Raw genomic sequence first — 24,203 nt, 5'->3', positions numbered from 1 at the left:
GAGTGTGAAACACCTCATGACAGGCGCAAACTGTCCCAAAACACTGCTGAAATTGGAGCCTGGGCCAGTGTTGCCAACTTAGCAATTTTGTTGCTAGATTTAGCAACATTTCATACTAGCCTAGCAACTGTATAACTTCATAGCAGTTTGTCATAACTGTTAATTCACTGATATTTGTTAACATGTATTATTGTTGGTAATTTAGGAAGCATTAAATTCCAATAGTGCTATAATTGTTGTCACTTTCACAAATGTGTTAATTTCAGAAGTTAAAAAAGTACACAAGCTGTGATTAATAAATAAAAGCACTTACCTTTAAAAGCACGTACTACTAATAATAATAATATTAATAATAATAATATTAATACTAAAACTTTTCATTTGTATAGCACTCTTTCTACATACATGCAACTCATAGCGCTTCGCAAACAACAAACAAGCATTGTAAAATGAACCAAATTTAAAAAAAAAACAAAATAAACAACAAATATATACTCAGATAAAAGCATACATGTACACGCATATATGCATATATGTACACAATCACAGGCTTCACTCAATCGCTAGCTCAGATTGTTTGTCATAACTGTTAATTCACTGATATTTGTTAACATGTATTATTGTTGGTAATTTAGGAAGCATTAAATTCCAATAGTGCTATAATTGTTGTCACTTTCACAAATGTGTTAATTTCACAAGTTAAAAAAGTACACAAGCTGTGATTGTTTAAATAAATGTAACTGTTCATTATCAGTGTTATATTAAAAATAAAACGTTCTTATCAAAAAGTGTTTGTATTTTACAAATAGTCAACTCCATTTTTCACACAAATCTAAATAGACATATTTCACATAATGCGTTTGCTGAGATGGCCAGTCAATTTGAGAAAACATGAAATATTTTGTATACTACATAAAGATGTAGATTTGAGTTGCGATTACACAATGACGTCATCACGCAAAGTAATATGTTAATAAGAACCTGTTTAATGCGCATCTGAATGTAATGTTTTAATATAATATAATACACGGCACCTAGGAGAGTGGAGACATGACGGACTTACACTTGTCAGCTACTATGTGATGACATCACTGATATGCAAATTAGCACATGATGTCATCTGGCAACATTTAGCTACATACACCCGGCGCAATGCGGCGCAAGGTGTGACGCAATTGTTTGCTAGTTTTAGCTCAGCGCAAGAGTGGTTTTGACGTGTTGCGCCACGCTGTTTAAATAGCAAATGCATTTGCGCTCATATGTGCGCCCATAGGTGTTCTGGTCTAAAAAAGGAGGCGTGAAATTATTATTTCCTAGCCTACATAAATATAAACACCACTGCCTCCATGCCTTCATCATCTCAGGGGGCTTTTTCAGTTTATTCATGACAATTTGCTTTTGTATAATGTTATTATTATTAGCAGTATTATTGATTATCTGCATATTTATATTTGTTTTATTAAAAACAAGTTTAGATTTGTCCAGCTGTCAGGTGTTAGACCATATGAGGCACAGCATATGTGCTAGGATATAACTCAGTGTTTTGACCACACTTCATTATTATTGTTCATTTATTCCTTTGCTGGAGATTAGAACTGACACACTTAAAGGGAATGGGAGATGAGACTCTGATTGGTTTATTTTCAAAACACACCTATAACTCATTAAGAGAATAAGCTCAACCCTGTTATACCATGCACCACGGTGCGAAGTGGATTTTTCCATCCTTAAAATAGCAGAAGTGGATTCTGACACACCCTAAATGCGTTTGCACCCTTCGCTTTGGACTTTGCGCATGGATCGTCAAAATAGAGCCCAATAGTCCTTATATATGCATATACATGCACACACCGTACATGCATACATACATACATACATACATACACCTACATAATTCAACTCAATTTGTTTATTGTCATGTGCACAGTAAGGAAACCCGTTTCCCTGTACAATGAAATTCTTACTGTGCCGTCCACAGTGAAGTCATACACATAACATAAACATCATACACGACACACACACATATATATACACAAAAGTGACGGAACTATAAATATGAATTGAACATATATAAATGCCTATGAATGTAAATAATGTTTAATACTGATTGTGGAGTAATGTAGACAGATGTAAACACTGTATAGTAGTTGTTTAAAATTGTTCTTATTATGCAAAAAGTGCCTAGTGCAATTGGCTTATGTGCAAACAACAGTATAATGGCCGGAGCAGATTGACTGCAGTCGTATGCATTATTAGTGCAAAATGAGATGGAGAATATAGTGTGCTGCAGAGCAGATAAAAATGACTGTTTATGTCCACTGGTTATCTGTTTAAAAGGCTGAGAGCTGATGGGGGTAGAAGAGTTCTTGAGTCTGGCAGTCCTGCATCACACACTCCTATACCTCCACCCTGAGGGTAGGAGTGTCAATATTCTGTGTTGCGGGTGCGTGCGGTCTTTCAGGATGGAGGCAGCTCTCTTGTGGACTCTGCGATGGTAGATAGTCAGAGAAGGCAGTGGGGTCCTGATGATCTGATCTGCAGTCCTCACCACTCTCTGCAGACGTTTGCGATTCTTTATAGTAGTGTTGCCAAACCACACAGTAATACAGCTGGTCAGGATGCTCTCACCCACACAGCTACAATATACATATATGCATAAAAGGCATACACTTATTCATATGCAGTTTTTAAAAGGTGCGTCTTAACACGCTTTTTAAAAGCATGAATGCTTGGGGATTCCTTCACTTCACTTCACGATTCCAAATTTTTGGAGCATAGTGACTGAAGAAGGTGTCACCAGATCACCAGATCAGACTGTCACCAGATCACATCAGATTTACAGAGTGAAATTCTAGAAGTCCAGTACTAGAAGAGCGCTAATATACGTAATAATACAGGATTTATTCAAAACCGTGTGATGTAATCTGCTTTTAATAATTGAATAAGAACAGTATATGTTGGACTGCAGAAATAATCGATCTCTCATATACTCTATCCTGAGTTAGACTCAGCTATGAGCACTAAATATATTTCTCTTATAACAGGGTTGTTGGTATTTATCATCTTCATAGGGGTAGAAATATCACTTGTAAAATATGAGCAATAACATATAAACAACACACACATTTATAGAAAGGTTTTTATTTTTAATTAGCAATCAACAGGACATAAATTATACACATCATGGGCAGCTATTTGCCACACGGGAAAAATGGTGCGTTTATATTAGTTAAATATTTATATTTATATTTGGGGAAAATATCTAATTGCGATTTATTTAACCGATATTGCGATTTCGATTTGCTTTGCAATTTAATTTAGTTGAGTTTAATTCAAGCTTCAGCTCAATGATCTGTATCGTAGCTTCTTACTGCTAAAATGCAGTGAGTGTTAGTTAAAAATAGGAACCTAAAGGATATGAACTTTCTCCAACATTTATTCAAATTTGCTTATAAATATTCAGAAAATAAACACAGATTTTTCTCTAGAGCAAACGGTCGTGAGTTATGTTGTTAGCTATCTCCTGGTGCCTTCGTGATGTTTCTTCATATGGTGTAACAGCCGCCAACAACTCTCAAATTGTACTTAGCTGTTGCTTGCTACTAGATTGAGCGTCACTGGCAGGACTTTTAGTTGAATTTTTAGCTAGACGCTCCTCATGTAGCTGCCTGTGGTGCTTCATTAGGTGCTGGTTGTTGTATTTCCTCGTGCTGTGGCAACAATTCTGCGTCAGCTCTTACAAATGGCCTGTTTTTGTTTGCTGTCTGTGACTTTGAAACTGAAAAGTTCCCATAGTACTCACATGCTGTTTTTTTTTATATTAATTCGTCTGGTAATGCTTCTGAAGCGGCAGATGCTATCATGCTTGTTTGCACTTTCCTGTTTGTCTGGGCTTTCTGCATAGTTCTGATTGGGCAGAATGAAAGTGTACTCTCTCAATTGAATAGTAAGACTGCCACACACAGACATCAGTCACGCATTTGCTCTGGGTGGGGGAGATTATATAATACATATATATTTTATATCGCAGCCTCTTGTGATAAGCTAATTGCAACGTTTCAAATCGCGATTGTGATTAAATTTAGATTATTCGCACAGAACTAGTTTATATTAGCAAAAGAGACAGCAATATTTGTAAACATGAACAGGATATTTACACATCCCTGCACTGAATAAAATAATCCTTATCATTTTGTACTATAAACTTAGCAGTATTAATACATCGACTGATGCTTATATGATATAGGCCTATCAGCTGCTGCAGCATCGCTTGTATATCGTTTATTTTTTTTTCTTCGCCATCCGCTGCGTAAAACGTATGCTGGATAAGTTGGCGGTTCATTCCGCTGTGGCGACCCCAGATTAATAAAGGGACTAAGCCGAAAAGAAAATGAATGAATGAATTTTTTCTTTGTCTCCTTTTTCATTTGGTTTATTCGATGCCTTCATTATATCTGGCAAACATTACATTCATTTGAATGTTTATTAGGAGTTTAAAAAAAGACAACATTGTTAAATGATGAATATAGATAATATATAACATGTACAGCTCTATTTGCAGTATAAGATTCTGTTTCTAGAATGCTTAATGTTTTTGAAACAGCAAATTCAGTGGATGAACTCAACATGCTGAAACTCAAAATATCAGAGACCTCCTGTAAATCAAGTTCCAATAACATTACAGGAGAGTGATGTGGAGATCGGTTAACATTAGCTTGTCTTCCTAATTATTATTTCAGACCCATAAAGAGAATTACTGCTAGATAACGATCACCTGTATTTTTCGTGACATGGCTAACATATCAGCAAACAAAAGCCCACATTTAACCAAATAAACAACTCATTTTATCATGGTAAAATAGCACAGAAATCCAACATTGGTACTTCAGTCTCCTCCTGAATCTCCGACGGTCTGCTTAGAGAAGCTGTCAATCAAAACTGTCAATCATGACGACACGCCCCGTTTTTATAGCATTAAATTACTGGCTAAAACACACTGTTTACAGAAATGAAGATCTGCACCTATATCAGCTTGATAACCAGCGCCACAACCATCTGTCAGGACATTTTATTGCAAGTGTAATTCATTTTTTTTATTCGGCTCAAGTCTCGTTGGGTAAAATGGTTGAGGCGGGCTTTATGACTTGTACTGCAGTCAGCCTACAGGGGGCGATCTAACGACTGGGAGTATCACTCAAAACGAGGCATGCGGCACACTTGGCTGTAATCTAATCTTGCCGGCTCTAAACCTGCCGGAACTACTTTAGCTGTGACTTTACCTGACAATAACCTGAAAGTGACCACCAGCCAATCAGAATCCAGCAATCAGCAAAGCCATAGTTTATGTATATATGTATATGTATATATATATATATATATATATATATATATATATATATATATATATGCATGCATGCATGCATGTAGGTATGTATGTATGTATGTATGTATGTATGTATGTATGTATGTATGTATGTATGTATGTATGTATGTATGTATGTATGTATGTATGTATGTATGTATGTATGTATGTATGTATGTATGTATGTATGTATGTATGTATGCATGCATGCATGCATGTATGTATGTGTGTGTGCTTGTGAGTGTGTATTTAAGTTTTTGAATGTGTAATGTGTGTGCTTGTGAGTCTGTGTGTGATTTAGTGTGTCTTGCATTGTTTACACTCTCTCACTGCACAAACAATTGGTTGTAATGCACTTTATATCTCTTGCTGATTGATTGTGTGTGTGTGTGTGTGTGTGTGTGTGTGTTCTCCGGTTTTTGCTCCTTCATCAACCGTTTTCTGCTGTTTTCTGTTGTGTGTGTGTGTGTTTTCTGTACTCTGGCGTTTCAGGAGTCAGGGTTTCACAGGTGAAGATTAGTTCTCCTGAGATTGATGTGCGAGAGTGCTTTCTGGAGTCTCAGTTGTCTGCTGGCGATATGAAAAACAGCAGTGAGATGAGCTTTAGTTTTCTCCAGCATACAGATGAGTCTCAAACACAACAATCCTGACAACACACACACACTCTGATCCCATCTGCGGCACTACACCACTGATTAAATGAGGGATTCAGAGACAAATACACACTTGGGCTGTATCCGAAATCACCCCGTATACCCTCATTCATTATTCCCTACAGTAGTAGTCCACTAATATAGTCCACCTGAAGCAGTGAATGAAGCGATTGAGTGAATTGGAGCACTACAGAGTAGGGCTGCATGATATTGAAAAATCTAACATTGCGATATTTTATTATTTTGCGATATGACTTCATATCTCTGTTTGGAAAGAGTGTATAATGTTAGCTGGATTGTGACTCTGCAGTTGGAGTGCATCTGTATAAAATCTCATAAACAATCTATTAACTTTTTGGGGTCCCTTGATGCATTTTCGCTGTGGTCTGTGCTATTTGCAGTAGTATTTTCATGCATAACAATCTATAAATACACTCGAAAAAGATACAACTTTTAATCCTAAACACTGAACAATCCTAAGTTATGTTCACTAATTCTACAATGTCTTATACCTGAATGTTTTTAAAATAATTAAACTATCACAGGCATTAAAAACACATGCAAATATCCAATTATAATGCAAACTCCACATTGCATATCCTGCGATTATGACTATTCCGAGCGATCACATTGCGATATTGATACTGAAAACAAATGCTGTGCGGCTCTACTACTGAGTGCACTGAAGAGATGTCGTATTGTTTGTGTTTTGCTGGTTTATAAATCCTACAGATGTAACTGAATCTGCAGTTCATCGACTGGCCACTGGGGGCTGGCTCCAAATCAGAGCACATTTCTATTAGCTGCAATGTTAAAATGGCCAAATTTACAGCAGAAAGAAAGGTGTTTACAGTCTAGTACGAAAAAAGATGTTGGTGTTTATAGCTAATATTACACTTAATGACTAGTGTGAGGGGGTGAATTTGTTCATAACTCATCTGTTTACTTTATATTTAGCCTTATAATTCTGCAGAATTAAAAGCGTGGCCACTTGATTGAGCTAGCTGACCTCTAGCCACTGAACTCGGCATATATATTGTAGGGGAGCGCAGGGCACAAAGTAACGCGGGGTAAAATGTAACACAGAGTTTTAAGGTATTTGCTCAGGGTTGACCATGGCATGCTCCCGAGGTTTTCACCACAGTGTTGGCAGACGTCTTCCTGCCAATTATTGAAAAAGTTCGGCGAAATTTTGATGAGAGACACTGGAGAAACCATTTTTGCAGCATAAAAGTATTTTTTATTATAGTTGATATAAATATATATATTTAAAAAAATCTGCGAAAGTATGAACGTAAAATCTTATATTGTTGTGATCACCGTCTTCTAGGCTAAAAGATGTAAAAACACTCAGTGACTGCTAGTCAGTTTTGAGGAAAACACCACACAGCTGGGTTAGATTAAGTCACACTCCTGGACACCAACTAAACTAACACAAAAATTGTTGAATTTTGAGTGTAATGTTGAGAACTTTTCATATCAAATGTTTTTAAACAGACAAAAATATATTTTATTGCTGATACTACAAATAAATGCATTGTAAAATGATGGATAATAATCCTAATGAGTCCCAATGTGTTTATCCGATAGATGAATAAACATACTGTGCTATGTAGAATAAAAAATTAATAGAGCTAATTACTGAGGAAATATAGCTGTATTAAAGGGCACCTATGGTGAAAAATCTACTTTACAAGCTGTTTGTATAGACATGTGTGTAGGTATAGTGTATAGAGCGTCATATTGGGCTGATGTATTTTTCAAATTTTACAACATAAAACGGTGGACCAATAGGAGCGGTTTTCAGACCGACCGCAACTTGACGTAGGAGTGCGCTCCCCCCGCCCACTGAATTGATTGACAGCTGCGTATTAACATGTCTCTGTAGAAACTCATATAATCATATCAACAAGACCAGACGAGCGCAAAGCAGCCGGGAATAAAAGCTCTGTTCAGTTCGCTAGGATCATCAATCATGATCAAATGTGATCAAGAGTGAGTTTTACAGGTTTAACATGTTTTAAAACAGAGCATGTGTGTAGTGAATTACAGCGATTCACTTCAGATTTACTTCATCAGCACAGCCGCGTGTCAGAACAATTATAAAGGAAGACGCTTCAATCGCAGTTTGTGGACGTTAAATCAGGTTTATTTTGTACATTAACATAACAGATATTCATACAGCAGTGGAGATTAACCTGTAGCCTGTCACATTTGACATGCAAAAAGAGTGCAAAGCTAAACCAGCGCGCTGTGTGTGTGTGTGTGTGTGTGTGTGTGTGTGTGCGTGTGTGTGTGTGTGTGTGTGTGTGTGCGTGAACTTTGTAATGACATTGTGTGCGACTCGTCGTTGCAACTCCACAATAAACACATCAGATACTCATTGGGAAAGTTCTTACTGTAGTATTTCTCACAAACGCTACGTGAGATCTGCTTCCATCATGTCTGTCTGTTGTCTGAGGCAGCCGATGGAGGAGATTGAGGCACGTGGAAACGGTGGGCGGGGAGGACTAGCCTTAAAGGCGCAGTACACAAAAACCGCTACCTGCTGCTCAGAGCTATAAAATAGAAACTTCAGACAGCTATAATCAATAATCTGATGGGTGTATTGAGCTGAAACTTTACAGACACATTCTGGAGACACAAAACACTCGTATTAAATCTGGAAAAAGGGGTAACCTAGGTGCCCTTTAAAGTAAACTGGATTTAAGTTATTGTGTGAAATCTGCCCTTTTAAGCACGTGTTACATCTAACCCTCAGACTGTTACAACTGTCCCCACAGGTGGGGTAAACAGTATCATTTATACTCCTGAGCCTTTTGGCAATACTGCACAGAAACCATTAGTCTGACGATCATACAGCATGTGCGCACTTGTAGGAGAGGCTTGTGTGTTGTTGGTAAAAAAATAACCCCATTACTTTGTTCAACGTTCAGCCAAAACCAAGAAGTGTTCCTTTGTGCCCCGCTCTTCCCTATTTTTGTTTTGTTTTATGTGGCTTTATACAGTCAAATACCTTTTGGCATTATGTCTCACATTTGTCAGATAATATGGCATACTGTGCACTTAATAATGCTCACAAACCATCCAAGTCTGGCCTCCATTTCTCCGCTGAGTGAAATTCTGATACTGTTCATTCATTCATTTTGCTTTGGCTTAGTCCCTTTATTAATCCGGGGTCACCACAGTGGAATGAACCGCCAATTATTCCAGCATATGTTTTACACGGCGGATGCCCTTCCATCTGCAACCCAGTACTGGGAAACATCCATACACACTCATTCTCACTCACACACACACAAACACTACGGCCAATAGTTGATCAATTCCCCTATAGCGCATGTGTTTGGACTGTGGGGGAAACCGGAGAACCCGGAGGAAACCCACACCAACACGGGGAGAACATGCAAACTCCACACAGAAACACCAACTGACCCAGCCGGGACTCGAACCAGCGACCTTCTTGCTGTGCTGACCACTGAGCCATCGTGTCGCCTGAAGTATTCATAAAATAAATAAATAAATGAGTAAACTCCTCCATGACGAGCAGACGGAGAGTAAATGTTGATGTTTGCTCTGTAAGGGAGCTATATCATCACATCTATTACAGCAGAGCTAAAGTGGAGCTCTAGATGACATATAGATGCTCTCAGTCTCTCCTCAGCTCCTCCAGCAGAGGGCAGTAGAGCAACAGGAGTGTGTGTGTGCTTCAGCACTAAGCATCATCAGAGGAGGAGACACTGGAGTGGTCAGAGAGGTCTGTGTCCAGTGTCTGCAGTGTGTGTGTATCTGTGTGAGTGAAGGAGTGTGTGTGTGTGTGTGTATGTGTGTGTCTCAGCACCGGCGCATGCAGAGATCATGATGATCATGATTCAGGACACGTGCAGCAAACACTGGAGCTTTTCTCTGAATCCCCAACACTGACGATGGGCAAACATGAGTGTGTGTGTGTGTGTGTGTGAGGGAGAGAGAGAGAGAGTGTATGTTCATTTGTGTATATGTGTGTAAGTCTGTAAGAGCGTGTGTGTGCATGTGAGAGAGAGTGTGTGTTCATTTGTGTGTATGTAAGTCTGTATGAGTGTGTGTGTGTGTATGTGAATCACACACACTCTCTCTCTCACACACACACATTTTCATGAGTGTCTTCTTCTTTCTGAGCTTCATCATCTTCATCATCATCACTCTCCCCACACTGAACACTCTAAAACTCAACATTAGTAACTGCAGAACATTAACACCCCCCATATAATGTCCACCAATGAGGTTCCAGACCACCCTGCTGTTTAGGAAATTACAAATAAATTCAGTAATAAATTCAATTAAAGTACAATTAAATGAAATGATCAATATATATATATATATATATATATATATATTACTAGCATTAAATAAAAGCAATAAGCACATTTGATTAATGTTAATAATAAAATTAATTCAATTCAATTCAATTCACCTTTTATACAAATAAAGGTGAATTGAATTAATTTTATTATTAACATTAATAATAATAATAACAATAACTCCTCTCATTTATATGCTCTTCTCTGGACACTCAAAGCTCTTTACACAGTTTTGGGGGGGAATCTCTTCATCCAGCACCAGTGTGCAGAGTCCATGGTTGTTGCTAGATTGGATACGGTTGCAGCCGGAAGTGAATGAGAATTATTTATATTATTTATTAAATTTCCCATTTATTGTATGTTATTAACATCATCTCCCACCCCACCTCTAAACCCAACCCTTACAGTACTGTAAATATATTAATTATTGTTATACAGCGTCATAAGAAATGCTGCTATATTAATGTGCATATCGCACTTCCAGCCGGCCGCGTATCCCATCTACACTTTACCAGCATCCACCTGGGTGATGCCACGGCACACCACACACCAGCTGATTGGTGGAGAGTGATGAGGTCAATTATCATATTGGGGATGGTTAGGAGTAGGGATGGGTATCGTTAAGTTTTTAACGGTATTACTACTTTTATCGATACCTCTTATGGGTTCGGTACTTTAACACTTCTCTTATCGGTACTTTAACACTTCTCTTATCGGTACTTTAACTCTTCTCTTATCGGTACTTTAACGCTTCTCTTATCGGTACTTTAACGCTTCTCTTATCGGTACTTTAACACTTCTCTTATCGGTACTTTAACACTTCTCTTATCGGTACTTTAACTCTTCTCTTATCGGTACTTTAACGCTTCTCTTATCGGTACTTTAACACTTCTCTTATCGGTACTTTAACGCTTCTCTTATCGGTACTTTAACGCTTCTCTTATCGGTACTTTAACGCTTCTCTTATCGGTACTTTAACACTTCTCTTATCGGTACTTTAACACTTCTCTTATCGGTACTTTAACACTTCTCTTATCGGTACTTTAACTCTTCTCTTATCGGTACTTTAACGCTTCTCTTATCGGTACTTTAACACTTCTCTTATCGGTACTTTAACGCTTCTCTTATCGGTACTTTAACGCTTCTCTTATCGGTACTTTAACACTTCTCTTATCGGTACTTTAACGCTTCTCTTATCGGTACTTTAACACTTCTCTTATCGGTACTTTAACGCTTCTCTTATCGGTACTTTAACACTTCTCTTATCGGTACTTTAACACTTCTCTTATCGGTACTTTAACACTTCTCTTATCGGTACTTTAACACTTCTCTTATCGGTACTTTAACGCTTCTCTTATCGGTACTTTAACGCTTCTCTTATCGGTACTTTAACGCTTCTCTTATCGGTACTTTAACGCTTCTCTTATCGGTACTTTAACGCTTCTCTTATCGGTACTTTAACACTTCTCTTATCGGTACTTTAACACTTCTCTTATCGGTACTTTAACACTTCTCTTATCGGTACTTTAACGCTTCTCTTATCGGTATTTTAACGCTTCTCTTATCCGTACTTTAACGCTTCTCTTATCGGTACTTTAACACTTCTCTTATCGGTACTTTAACACTTCTCTTATCGGTACTTTAACGCTTCTCTTATCGGTACTTTAACACTTCTCTTATCGGTACTTTAACACTTCTCTTATCGGTACTTTAACACTTCTCTTATCGGTACTTTAACACTTCTCTTATCGGTACTTTAACACTTCTCTTATCGGTACTTTAACGCTTCTCTTATCGGTACTTTAACGCTTCTCTTATCGGTACTTTAACGCTTCTCTTATCGGTACTTTAACACTTCTCTTATCGGTACTTTAACGCTTCTCTTATCGGTACTTTAACACTTCTCTTATCGGTACTTTAACTCTTCTCTTATCGGTACTTTAACGCTTCTCTTATCGGTACTTTAACTCTTCTCTTATCGGTACTTTAACGCTTCTCTTATCGGTACTTTAACGCTTCTCTTATCGGTACTTTAACGCTTCTCTTATCGGTACTTTAACGCTTCTCTTATCGGTACTTTAACACTTCTCTTATCGGTACTTTAACACTTCTCTTATCGGTACTTTAACACTTCTCTTATCGGTACTTTAACGCTTCTCTTATCGGTACTTTAACGCTTCTCTTATCGGTACTTCAACGCTTCTCTTATCGGTACTTCAACGCTTCTCTTATCGGTACTTTAACACTTCTCTTATCGGTACTTTAACGCTTCTCTTATCGGTACTTTAACACTTCTCTTATCGGTACTTTAACGCTTCTCTTATCGGTACTTTAACGCTTCTCTTATCGGTACTTTAACGCTTCTCTTATCGGTACTTTAACGCTTCTCTTATCGGTACTTTAACGCTTCTCTTATCGGTACTTTAACGCTTCTCTTATCGGTACTTTAACGCTTCTCTTATCGGTACTTTAACGCTTCTCTTATCGGTACTTTAACGCTTCTCTTATCGGTACTTTAACGCTTCTCTTATCGGTACTTTAACGCTTCTCTTATCGGTACTTTAACACTTCTCTTGTCGGTACTTTAACACTTCTCTTATCGGTACTTTAACACTTCTCTTATCGGTACTTTTTTGTAGTGTTTTTTTTTTCTATGATGAAAAAACCCCAAAACAAATTGAACAGAATTAACAACTCTGTTTTATTTAGGATGTTTTTAATGTGAAATAAAACTAAAGCAATAATTGTGGAACAGAGATATTTTGGCTCCTGTATAAGAATGCACAATTGGTTTTTAACCATTCTTCTGGAGAAAAATCAACCTTTTCTGGCAGAAGTCAGGATCTTTCTTGGTTTATTTTTGCTCCCTGCAGCTGAAAATATCCTCTTTGAGTTGCAAAATGCAGTTAAATGAGAGAATGTTTAAGATTTTACATTAGCGCATTCACATTAATCAGTTAAAGGGCCATGAAACCCCCCGTGTCTCAGCAGGGTGTGTTCACACCTCCAGTTTGAAAATGTCAGAAAAGTGGGTGTGTCCATCTTTGTTTAGGTGGGAGTGTCGGGGGAGGGAAAGAGGGAGGGGTTTGGATATAAATGGGAGTTTTCATTTTGCTCATGCTGAAAACAACACACAGATGCAGAGGAGAAAGACTGACTGTGTTTAATGTCAGTGACTGTGGAATGTTTGATACCGCACGTCGTATAAGAGAAAAAAACCTTCGCGTTTCTCTAACTTAGATGCACTCAGTAGGTAGTGTCAGAAAGGCTGTGTTTATAGACTGTCCATCACAAAATGCGGCGAAAATTCAACACGGCGGTAATAGTCTGATTGCGGTGTTTACATGTTTACACTCGGAGAGCAGCATTTACAGAGGATCTATCAGTCTATAATATTGTAGTGATATTAACGTACTGTAAACTTACTAACTTAGAAATCAATTTGACTAAGGTCTGTTTTTATACACCGAAAGAACACTGCTGACAATATGAGCTAACTTTACCATCTGAATAAACAAACAAAGAACACCGATCACACACACTTACCTCTGAAGAGACAGGACAATCAACACCAACTGGAGCCGTGTCATTTTTAATAGGAGACGAGCAGCAAATCCAGATTTCACCATTTCCAGATGTGAAAAGCTCTCGGGTAAACAATGTTCCGTACAAACGTATTTCTGTGGCGTGTTGTAATCCACACGTGAGTCCAGCTGCGCTCTCATAGCGGGAAAATGAAAACGAAACCTTCATTGCAGCACATTTATGAACAGAACACTGACGACTCGTGTCTCTGAACAGTTCTTCTTCTTCTTCCACTTGTTTTGGCAACACAACATGGCGTCTCTCTGCCATCTGAACACTGTATCAGGTAAAAACAGCTCTATCATGCATATTAATGAAGTTGCACAATAGAGCGCGCTGATTGGTTCAAACCAAGTCTTCCTCATGAATTAATGCTGCACACTCAGAGACGTCATGATGCACTCGCAGGTACAGACATCCACTCTTCATGCTGGATTACACATAAGGGTCTCATCGCCGTGAGCCAGCTTCAAACCGCAAGAACACATTTGCTCGAAATAACGCAAAAACAACCAATTTTGGCTTTTTTAGTGAAATATGTGTGTCCTAATAGTGTTTATAGCAGCGTGAGACACATATATGACTGTCAACAGCTCAAACAAATGTGTTTTGGTGACCCTTAAACTGTGTTTTAAAACAGTTTTGGAGCATCTTGCACTGTAAAAATAAGCTCTCTTAATAAGCATTAGTTTATTATTAGGCTATTCATAGGCTATATTTGTAAACACAGCTGATGTAAAATCATTTGTAATGAAGATTTATTTAGGCTACTGCAGAAAAAAAAATCAGTTTTCTTTGTAACCGAATGCGTGTTTGTTAAACTATTAATGTTATACTAATTTAGAGAGACCTTAGGTGGTTGACTGCTAGCATAACGATGTGGATTATGTTTAGCTAGGCAGTCGAAAACGTTTCATTTGTCTTTCTGCTGTTAATGCACTATTGAAAGATGCTTAGCCAGATTGCTTGCTTGCGTAGAAAACAGCTTGTTGCGTTTGTTGCAGTGGGCATTGTCGGTGTCCACTCAAGAAATACAACCTGTTTGGTTCACTCCGCCGCTCTGAAAGCTTGCGAGCTGTGTGTGCGCGTCTGTGTCGCGAGCTATGTGTGTGCAGTTAGCAGAGAACTGTGAAGGCTTTTATATTGACGCTCTCGCTGTTGTACTATTGGGTGGAAACTCGAGCATTCCTCATGTGAGATTGTCAACTGTGCAGACGAAGTTGATCAGTTAAATTACGCAACTGTAAGTAATGTTTACTCAGCAATAATTCTCCGATACTAATAAAGCACAGAGTTTCGGTACCCATCCCTAGTTAGGAGGCCAGTGGGCAGATTTGGCCAGGATGCCGCGGTTAAACCCCTCACTGAGCAGTATAGAGTCCCCTTCACTATAATGGGGCATTAGGTCTCACACAGACCACAGGTTGAGCGCCCCCTGCTGGCCACACTAACACAGCAGCAGCCTAGTGTTCCCATGTGGTCTCCCATCCAGCTACTGACCGGGCTCAGCTTCAGTGGGCGGCCATGTGAGAGTCACAGAGAGCGAGCTGCTGGATAAACTTGAAAAGTCAATCAATCAATAACAAAAACTCTCTTTTAAAAAGGAACTAGCTAAAGTAATATTTAAAGCTCTAAAACTACTAGTCGGATATGACAAGTCCACTTCAAATAAAAAGCAAAACTTAAATCAACTTGCAAATGGCGAGGAAATAACTCTAATTAATTACTGAAATAAATAAAAAATGGGCTGCCACGGTGGCTCAATGGTCAGCACTGTGGCCTCACAGCAAGAAGGTCTCTGGTTCGACTCCCGGCTGGGTCAGTTGGTGTTTCTGTGTGGAGTTTGCATGTTCTCCCCGTGTTGGTGTGGGTTTCCTCCGGGTGCTCCGGTTTCCCCCACAGTCCAAACACATGTGCTATAGGGGAATAGATCAACTAAATTTACTGTAGTGTATGAGTGTGTGTGTGTGAATGAGTGTGTGGGGTGTTTCCCAGTACTGGGTTGTGGCTGAAAGGGCATCCGCTGTGTAAAGCATATGCTGGAATAGTTGGCGGTTCATTCTGCAGAGGTGACTCCTGATGAATAAAGGGACTGAGTCGAAGGAAAATGAATGAATGAAAGACAAATTAAATTAAAGGCATATATGATAAATGCCAGACGCATGCACACAGCTTCTACAATGTCAGACAGATTTGAAATGAAGGCTAGAATAGATTTGGAACCCATTTTGAACCCATTTCTCAAGTCTGATGATCATTCCTGGGTCACTGTAGCTTTAAGAGCTGTTGCTGTAAATGAGCTGTGATTGGCTGAGAGCGTGTGGTGTGTGTGTGTGTGTCAGTTTAGTTCACACTGTCCTTCATCAGACGCTGAATGCAGAGCAGGTGTTAATGTGTGAATATGCTAATGTTACTATCATTATTTCTCATGCTTGCTGCTCTCCACTCTCCTGAAACGAGCCACTGATCTGTGAACAGCTCTGAGTAACAGGAGTGTGTGTTTCATCACACATTAACACTTTACACACTCGCAGATCAACAGGATCAACATTTCTGTTTTAATTAATTCATGTTTGTGCTTTTTTGGTTAGATTAGCAATATTCAGAAGTTATTAACTCATTCAGACGGCAGGTCAAATTAAGCACAGAATGGGGTTAAAATGAATGAAATATACATTTAGAGTGCATTGAAATGAAATATTTTAAAAGTGCATGTTAGAATATGTTCAAAAACAAATCAAATACATTTAAAACGCATCCAGAAGTGTGTTTTTTACATTTACATAAAAATGCAGGTTTAACATTTCGAATTGCAGTGAAAATGTGTTTAGAAATCATGTCAAACTGCATGCAACATTTATTCTGAATATATTCAAAATGCATGTCAAAAAGGTGATAACATGTACTCAAAATGCTTGCAAAATCAAAATACATTTAAAATGCGTCCAGATGCATTCAGAAGTTTTTTACATGTGGAGATTAAATGCATTCTGAATACAGCCCAAAGTGCATATCAGCATCAAGCATGTCCAAAATGAGCTGAAAATCTATGCATAATATATTCAGAATAATTTCCCAGTGTGTGTGAAAATACATTTAAAATGTTTCAATAAGCGTAAATATACTTCAGTTAAATTTAGTCGTTTAGCAGACGCTTTTGTCCAAAGTGACCTACAATTGAGGAGACATTCAGCAATTCAACACGAAGAGGCAGCACACCCAAGTGCTAATTATACAAGCTCTAATATGCATGCTAAAATATGTCTAAATAAATAAATAAGAAATGTGTTCTAAAAAATAATTAAATGCATGATCAAATAAGTTTTAACATTTAAAAAAATATTAGATGCATGCAAAAATATGTTAAAAAATAAACGAGAAATATGTTATAAAAATATAAAATATGTTATAAAAGTATATTAAATGCATGATAAAATATGTCAAAAATATAAAATATGCTACAAAAATATATGAAATGCATGATAAAATATGTCAAAAATATAAAATATGCTATAAAAATATATGAAATGCATGCTAAAATATGTCAAAAATATAAAATATGTTATAAAAATATATGAAATGCATGATAAAATATGTCAAAAATATAAAATATGCTATAAAAATATATGAAATGCATGCTAAAATGTCAAAAATATAAAATATGCTATAAAAATATATGAAATGCATGCTAAAATATGTCAAAAATATGAAATATGCTATAAGAATATATGAAATGCATGCTAAAATATGTCAAAAATATAAAATATGCTATAAAATATATGAAATGCATGCTAAAATATGTCATAAATATAAAATATGTTATAAAAATATATGAAATGCATGCTAAAATATGTCATAAATATAAAATATGCTATAAAAATATATGAAATGCATGCTAAAATGTCAAAAATATAAAATATGCTATAAAATATATGAAATGCATGCTAAAATATGTAAAAAATGTATAAATAAATCAATATTATGTTCTAAAAAAGCTATTAATTGGATGCAAAAATATAAAAAAAAAATACATTTTAAAAAATAATGAATGCATGATGAAATATAACAAATATCTAAATAATATCTAAAAAAAAAAAAAGCTATTAAATGCTTTCATTAAAAGTAATAAATAAATGTTCTAAAAAAACATCATATGCATGGAAAAATGTTCCAAAAATAAATACAAAGTACATTTAAAATAATGCTATCAAATGCATGTTAAAATATGTCAAAATAATAATAATATTAATATTATGTTGTTGTAAAAAACAATTAAATGCATAATTAAATGTTAATTAAACTTTCTAAAAACAGCTGTCAAAGGCATGCTGAAATTACACCTATTTTTTTAGCATGCACTTTTAAAAGACTTCTAGATTGCATCTGGGACTGCGTTCTCTGTGATGGACCCATGTAGCGCTGTATCCTGTCTAGACAGTATGTAAGACGGTCTCAATGGTGGGATGTTGTGGGACTGGGTGGGGCTGAGCAGTGATTGACAGCTCAGACTCTTCATCTTTTCTCCTCTTCCTCCTCAGGGAGCAGGAGTTGAAGGTCCAACAGGCACGCCGCAGTCTGGAGGAGGCTCTGATGGTGGATGGTCTGGCCCGCGTTGCAGAATCCACAGTGTAGAGAGATCCGACAGGTCAGAAACACACACACAAACAGAACACTACAGAATAAACCACTGTTTTAAAATGACTTGCCTAATTACCCTAACTTTACTCTAATTACCCTAGTTAAGCCTTTAAATGTCACTTTAAGCTGAATACTAGTGTCTTGAAGAATATGTAGTCTAGTCTGGCGTGGGTTTCCTCCGGGTGCTCCGGTTTCCCCCACAGTCCAAACACATGCACTATAGGGGAATTGATCAACTCAATTGGCCGTAGTATACGAGTGTGTGTGTGTGCGTGAATGAGTGTGTATGGGTGTTTCCCAGTGTTGGGCTGAGGCTGGACTGTCATCCACTGCATAAAACATATGCTGGATAAAGTTGTCGGTTCATTCCACTGTGGCGAGCCCTGATTAATAAAGAAACTAAGCCGAAGGAAAATGAATGAATGTTTAGAAATGTGTTGAAAAGAAATCTTCTCTCTAACATAACATAACATAACATAACATAACATAACATAACATAACATAACATAACATAACATAATATATTATAACATAACATAACATAATATATTATAACATAACATAACATAACATAACATAACATAATATATTATAACATAACATAACATAACATAACATAATATATTATAACATAACATAACATAACATAACATAACATAACATATTATAACATAACATAATATATTATAACATAACATAACATAATATAACATGATATAATATATTATAACATAACATAACATATTATAACATAACATAACATATTATAACATAACATAATATATTATAACATAACATAATATAACATAACATAACATAACATAACACAACATAATATATTATAACATAACATAACATAATATATTATAACATAACATAACATAATATATTATAACATAACATAATTTAACATAACATAACATAATATATTATAACATAACATAATATATTATAACATAACATAACATAATATATTATAACATAACATAATATAACATAACATAACATAACATAACATAATATATTATAACATAACATAACATAATATATTATAACATAACATAACATAACATAACATAATATATTATAACATAACATAACATATTATAACATAACATAACATATTATAACATAACATAATATAACATAACATAATATATTATAACATAACATAACATATTATAACATAACATAACATATTATAACATAACATAATATATTATAACATAACATAATATAACATAACATAACATAACATAATATATTATAACATAACATAATATATTATAACATAACATAACATAATATATTATAACATAACATAATATAACATAACATAACATAATATATTATAACATAACATAACATAACATAACAACATAACATAATATATTATAACATAACATAACATAACATAATATATTATAACATAACATAACATAACATAATATATTATAACATAACATAATATAACATAACATAACATAATATATTATAACATAACATAACATAATATATTATAACATAACATATCATAACATAACATAACATAACATAACATAACATAACATAATATATTATAACATAACATAACATAATATATTATAACATAACATAACATAACATATTATAACATAACATAACATATCATAACATAACATAACATAACATAACATAATATATTATAACATAACATAACATAACATAACATAACATAACATAATATATTATAACATAACATAACATAATATATTATAACATAACATAACATAATATAACATAACATAACATAACATAATATATTATAACATAACATAACATAACATATTATAACATAACATAATATATTATAACATAACATAACATAACATAACATAACATAACATAACATAATATATTATAACATAACATAACATAATATATTATAACATAACATAACATAACATAACATAACATAACATAACATAATATATTATAACATAACATAACATAACATAACATAACATAACATAATATATTATAACATAACATAACATAATATATTATAACATAACATAACATAACATAACATAACATAACATAATATAACATATTATAACATAACATAACATAACATAACATAACATAACATAACATAACATAATATATTATAACATAACATAACATAACATATTATAACATAACATAACATAACATATTATAACATAACATAACATAATATATTATAACATAACATATTATAACATAACATAACATATTATAACATAACATAACATAACATATTATAACATAACATAACATAACATATTATAACATAACATAATATATTATAACATAACATAACATTATAACATAACATAACATAACATAACATATTATAACATAACATAACATAACATATTATAACATAACATAACATATTATAACATAACATAATATATTATAACAGAACAGAACAAAAGAAAACAAAAGAAAACAATAGAAAACAAAACAAAACAAAGCAGTGCAATGCAATGCAAATATAATATAATATAATATAATATAATATAATATAATATAATATAATATAATATAATATAATATAATATAATATAATATAATTAACATAACATAACATAACATAATTTAATATAATTTAAGTATTTGTCATTGGTTATAGGATTTATATACTGACCAATAAAATCTGGACCACTTTGCACTCATAATAACATAACATAAAACATAACAAATGTAACATAACAATAAAATAACATATAATAACATAAACAACATATACCTTTTAAAAACATAAAACAAAACATATAAACTAGCACATCATAACATAACATAAAACATGACATAACAACATATCCAACTGCTTGTTAACACAAATGTCTAATCAGCCAATCACATGGCAGCAGCTCACTGCATTTAGGCATGTAGACATGGTCAAGAGGATCTGCTGCAGGTCAAAGCGAGCATCAGAATGGGGAAGAAAGGGGATTTAAGAGACTTTGAACGTGGCATGGTTGTTGCTGCCAGACGGGCTGCTCTGAGTATTTCAGAAACTGCTGACTTACTGGGATTTTCACACACAACCATCACAGACCACACCGGGTGCCACTCCTGTCAGCTAAGAACAGGAAACTGAGGCTACAATTCACACAGGCTCACCAAAACTGGGCAATAGAAGATTGGAGAAACGTTGCCTGGTCTGATGAGTCTCCATTTCTGCTGACACATTCAGATGCTCGGCTCAGAAAGGGGGTCCAACCCGGTACTAGTAAGGTGTACCTAATAAAATGGCCATATATTATTATTATATTGTATTTAACATATAAGATAACAAACAACATACCATAAAACATGACACAATATAACAACATAACATAATATAAGTTTTAAAATAAGTTTTAAATAAATATATAAATAAACATTGACAATGCTTTATATTGACTGTTTGTCATTGGTTATGGGATTTATATACTGGACCATTTTGCACACGACAGACAACACACAATAAAAACACGACAGACAACACACACAACAACTAAATGAATATTAAGCGTGCACAATGATGAATATTTGTCATTAGCATGTGGTTCTGTGTTCATATCTCAGAGTCATCAGTGGGTTGGTGCTGAATGGAGATGTTTCTTTAATTCAGAGGACTTCTGTGCTCAGGGTGTAGGGAGCAGTGAACACTACATAGGGAGCATGTTAGCTGTTCACATGTATCACAGCTGTGTGTGTTAATGATGACACACCATGACTCATTTACCAGTGCAGTGTGTGTGTGTGAGAATGAGCATGTGTGTGTACATACATGTGGGTAAGTGTGTCCGTTTGTGTATGTGTGGATGAGCATGTGTGTGTGTGTGTGTGTGAATAATTGTGTGTGTGTGTGATGGAGATGTGCTGTGAAGGCTCAGAGGTCGCGTGTCATAAAATATTCAGAGCTTCATTAAGTCTGACGTTCAGCAGCCTCTTCATCATCATCATCATCATCATCATCTGACACTGTTTAAGGGAATTAAGAGTTCATATTCCTTCATTGCCCTCTGTGTGTGTGTGTGTGTGTGTGTGTGTGTGTGTGTGTGTGTGTGTGCGCTGTAGAAGATCAGCTCCTGAATGCTGATGCGTTCACAGATGGATGAACAGCCACTGAAAACACTTTCCTGAATAATCAGACTGATTTACATTCGCTGAGGCCTCTCTCTCTCTCTCTCACACACACACACACACACACACACACACGCACACACACATACACACATACACACACACACACACACACACACACACACACACACACACACACACACACACACACACACACACACACACACACACACACACACACACACACACACACACACACTGAAATGTCTTTATTTGTTCTGTCTCGATCTCTAAAGCTGTTGTTCATTCTGTTCTCTGTGATGAAGCTCTTCTGTGATTGGATAAGTGCTGCAGAATGTGGGCGGTCTTATGTTAATGAGCTCATTTATTAACAGAGGTGATGGTCAAGTCATGTCTGTTTCTGTAGCTCTGTAACTAACTGAATATTCAGGAAATAAATGATTGCTGGTTTTGTAAGTGAAGTCACGGTTCCGTTCATCAGGAGGTTGTTCTCTCAGAATAAAGCCGGACAGGTTTATCAGCAGCCTGATGTGATGGGCAGCACTGAAGGGTTTAATCTGAGAAAACAACCGTCTGGATGTGCTTTATCCTGATTATTACACAGCTACTGGCCACAGAACAACAATTAAACACTATCATATACCTGGCGCAATCAGGTGCAAGACGTGTTTGGCGTGATTTGTTGCTATTTTCAGAGCAGCGCAGCAGTAATTTTCAGGTTTCGCTCTAGGTTGTTTAAATAGTAAATCCATGTGTGTGCTGCTCTATAAAGGAGGTGTGTGAAGGCACATTGTTGGAGCGCTGCTATTCTGAGGAGTTGAAATAGACCACACCATTAACCAACTAAAGCTGTCCTAAAGCAGGGCTTGACACTAACATATTTCAGGAGGAGCACATGCGCTCCTAAGTTGAAACAATTAGGTGCACATTAAATAATTACTCTTACTTACACAGGCGCCTTAGTTATACCAAAGACTATAGAATACACAAGACATGTATGCTTTTGATTGGGGAAAAGTGTTACTGTCAATATGGTGCATGAAGCCCCGCCTTCTAGTACATGAGCCAATCAGCAATCGCTATATGGGGAATAAAGCCCACCTTCTAGTACAGTAGCCAATCATAGTTAGCTATAGAATGACAATTCTCCGGGGGAGAGGCTCCGACCAGACGTGAGTTTCTGCAGATTTTGTGTGATACGAACATTTAGAAATGAAACTAAAGACACAGTTGTTGTGTAATTTTATTGGTTATTTATAATATGTGATGTAATCGTAAGCTTGGCAAGCAGTTTTGGAGAATTTGATGTTTCCCCATTCAAACAGAATGCCTGGGCATACTGCCCGAGAGGCGTTTCAAAGATGGCCGCCAACTGAAATGACTTGCCTTAAAGGGACTTTGGTGGTAAAGTCTAGATGGGATACGTGCGATATGCACATTAATATAGCAGCATCTTTTAATGACACTGTTTAACAATAATTAATATTTTAACAGTACTGGGAC

At 35.7% G+C, this 24,203-nt stretch overlaps 1 protein-coding gene across 1 annotated transcript in view; it reads left to right on the top strand.

The window, feature by feature from the left end:
• The window catches only part of mbd2 (methyl-CpG binding domain protein 2), a 54,329-nt gene that overhangs the window by 21,234 nt on the left and 8,892 nt on the right, over nucleotides 1–24,203 (top strand). The window contains exon 6 of the mRNA XM_056457186.1: nucleotides 18,479–18,585. Within this exon, the coding sequence (XP_056313161.1) occupies nucleotides 18,479–18,572 (94 nt within the window). The 3' untranslated portion in view covers nucleotides 18,573–18,585. The remainder of the gene's footprint in view (nucleotides 1–18,478; nucleotides 18,586–24,203) is intronic.

This window comes from Danio aesculapii, chromosome 5 (genome assembly GCF_903798145.1).
Source record: "Danio aesculapii chromosome 5, fDanAes4.1, whole genome shotgun sequence".
Taxonomy (NCBI): domain Eukaryota; kingdom Metazoa; phylum Chordata; class Actinopteri; order Cypriniformes; family Danionidae; genus Danio; species Danio aesculapii.
The sequence above is the reverse complement of the archived record's forward strand: the minus strand, read 5'-3'. Positions and strand labels throughout refer to the sequence as shown.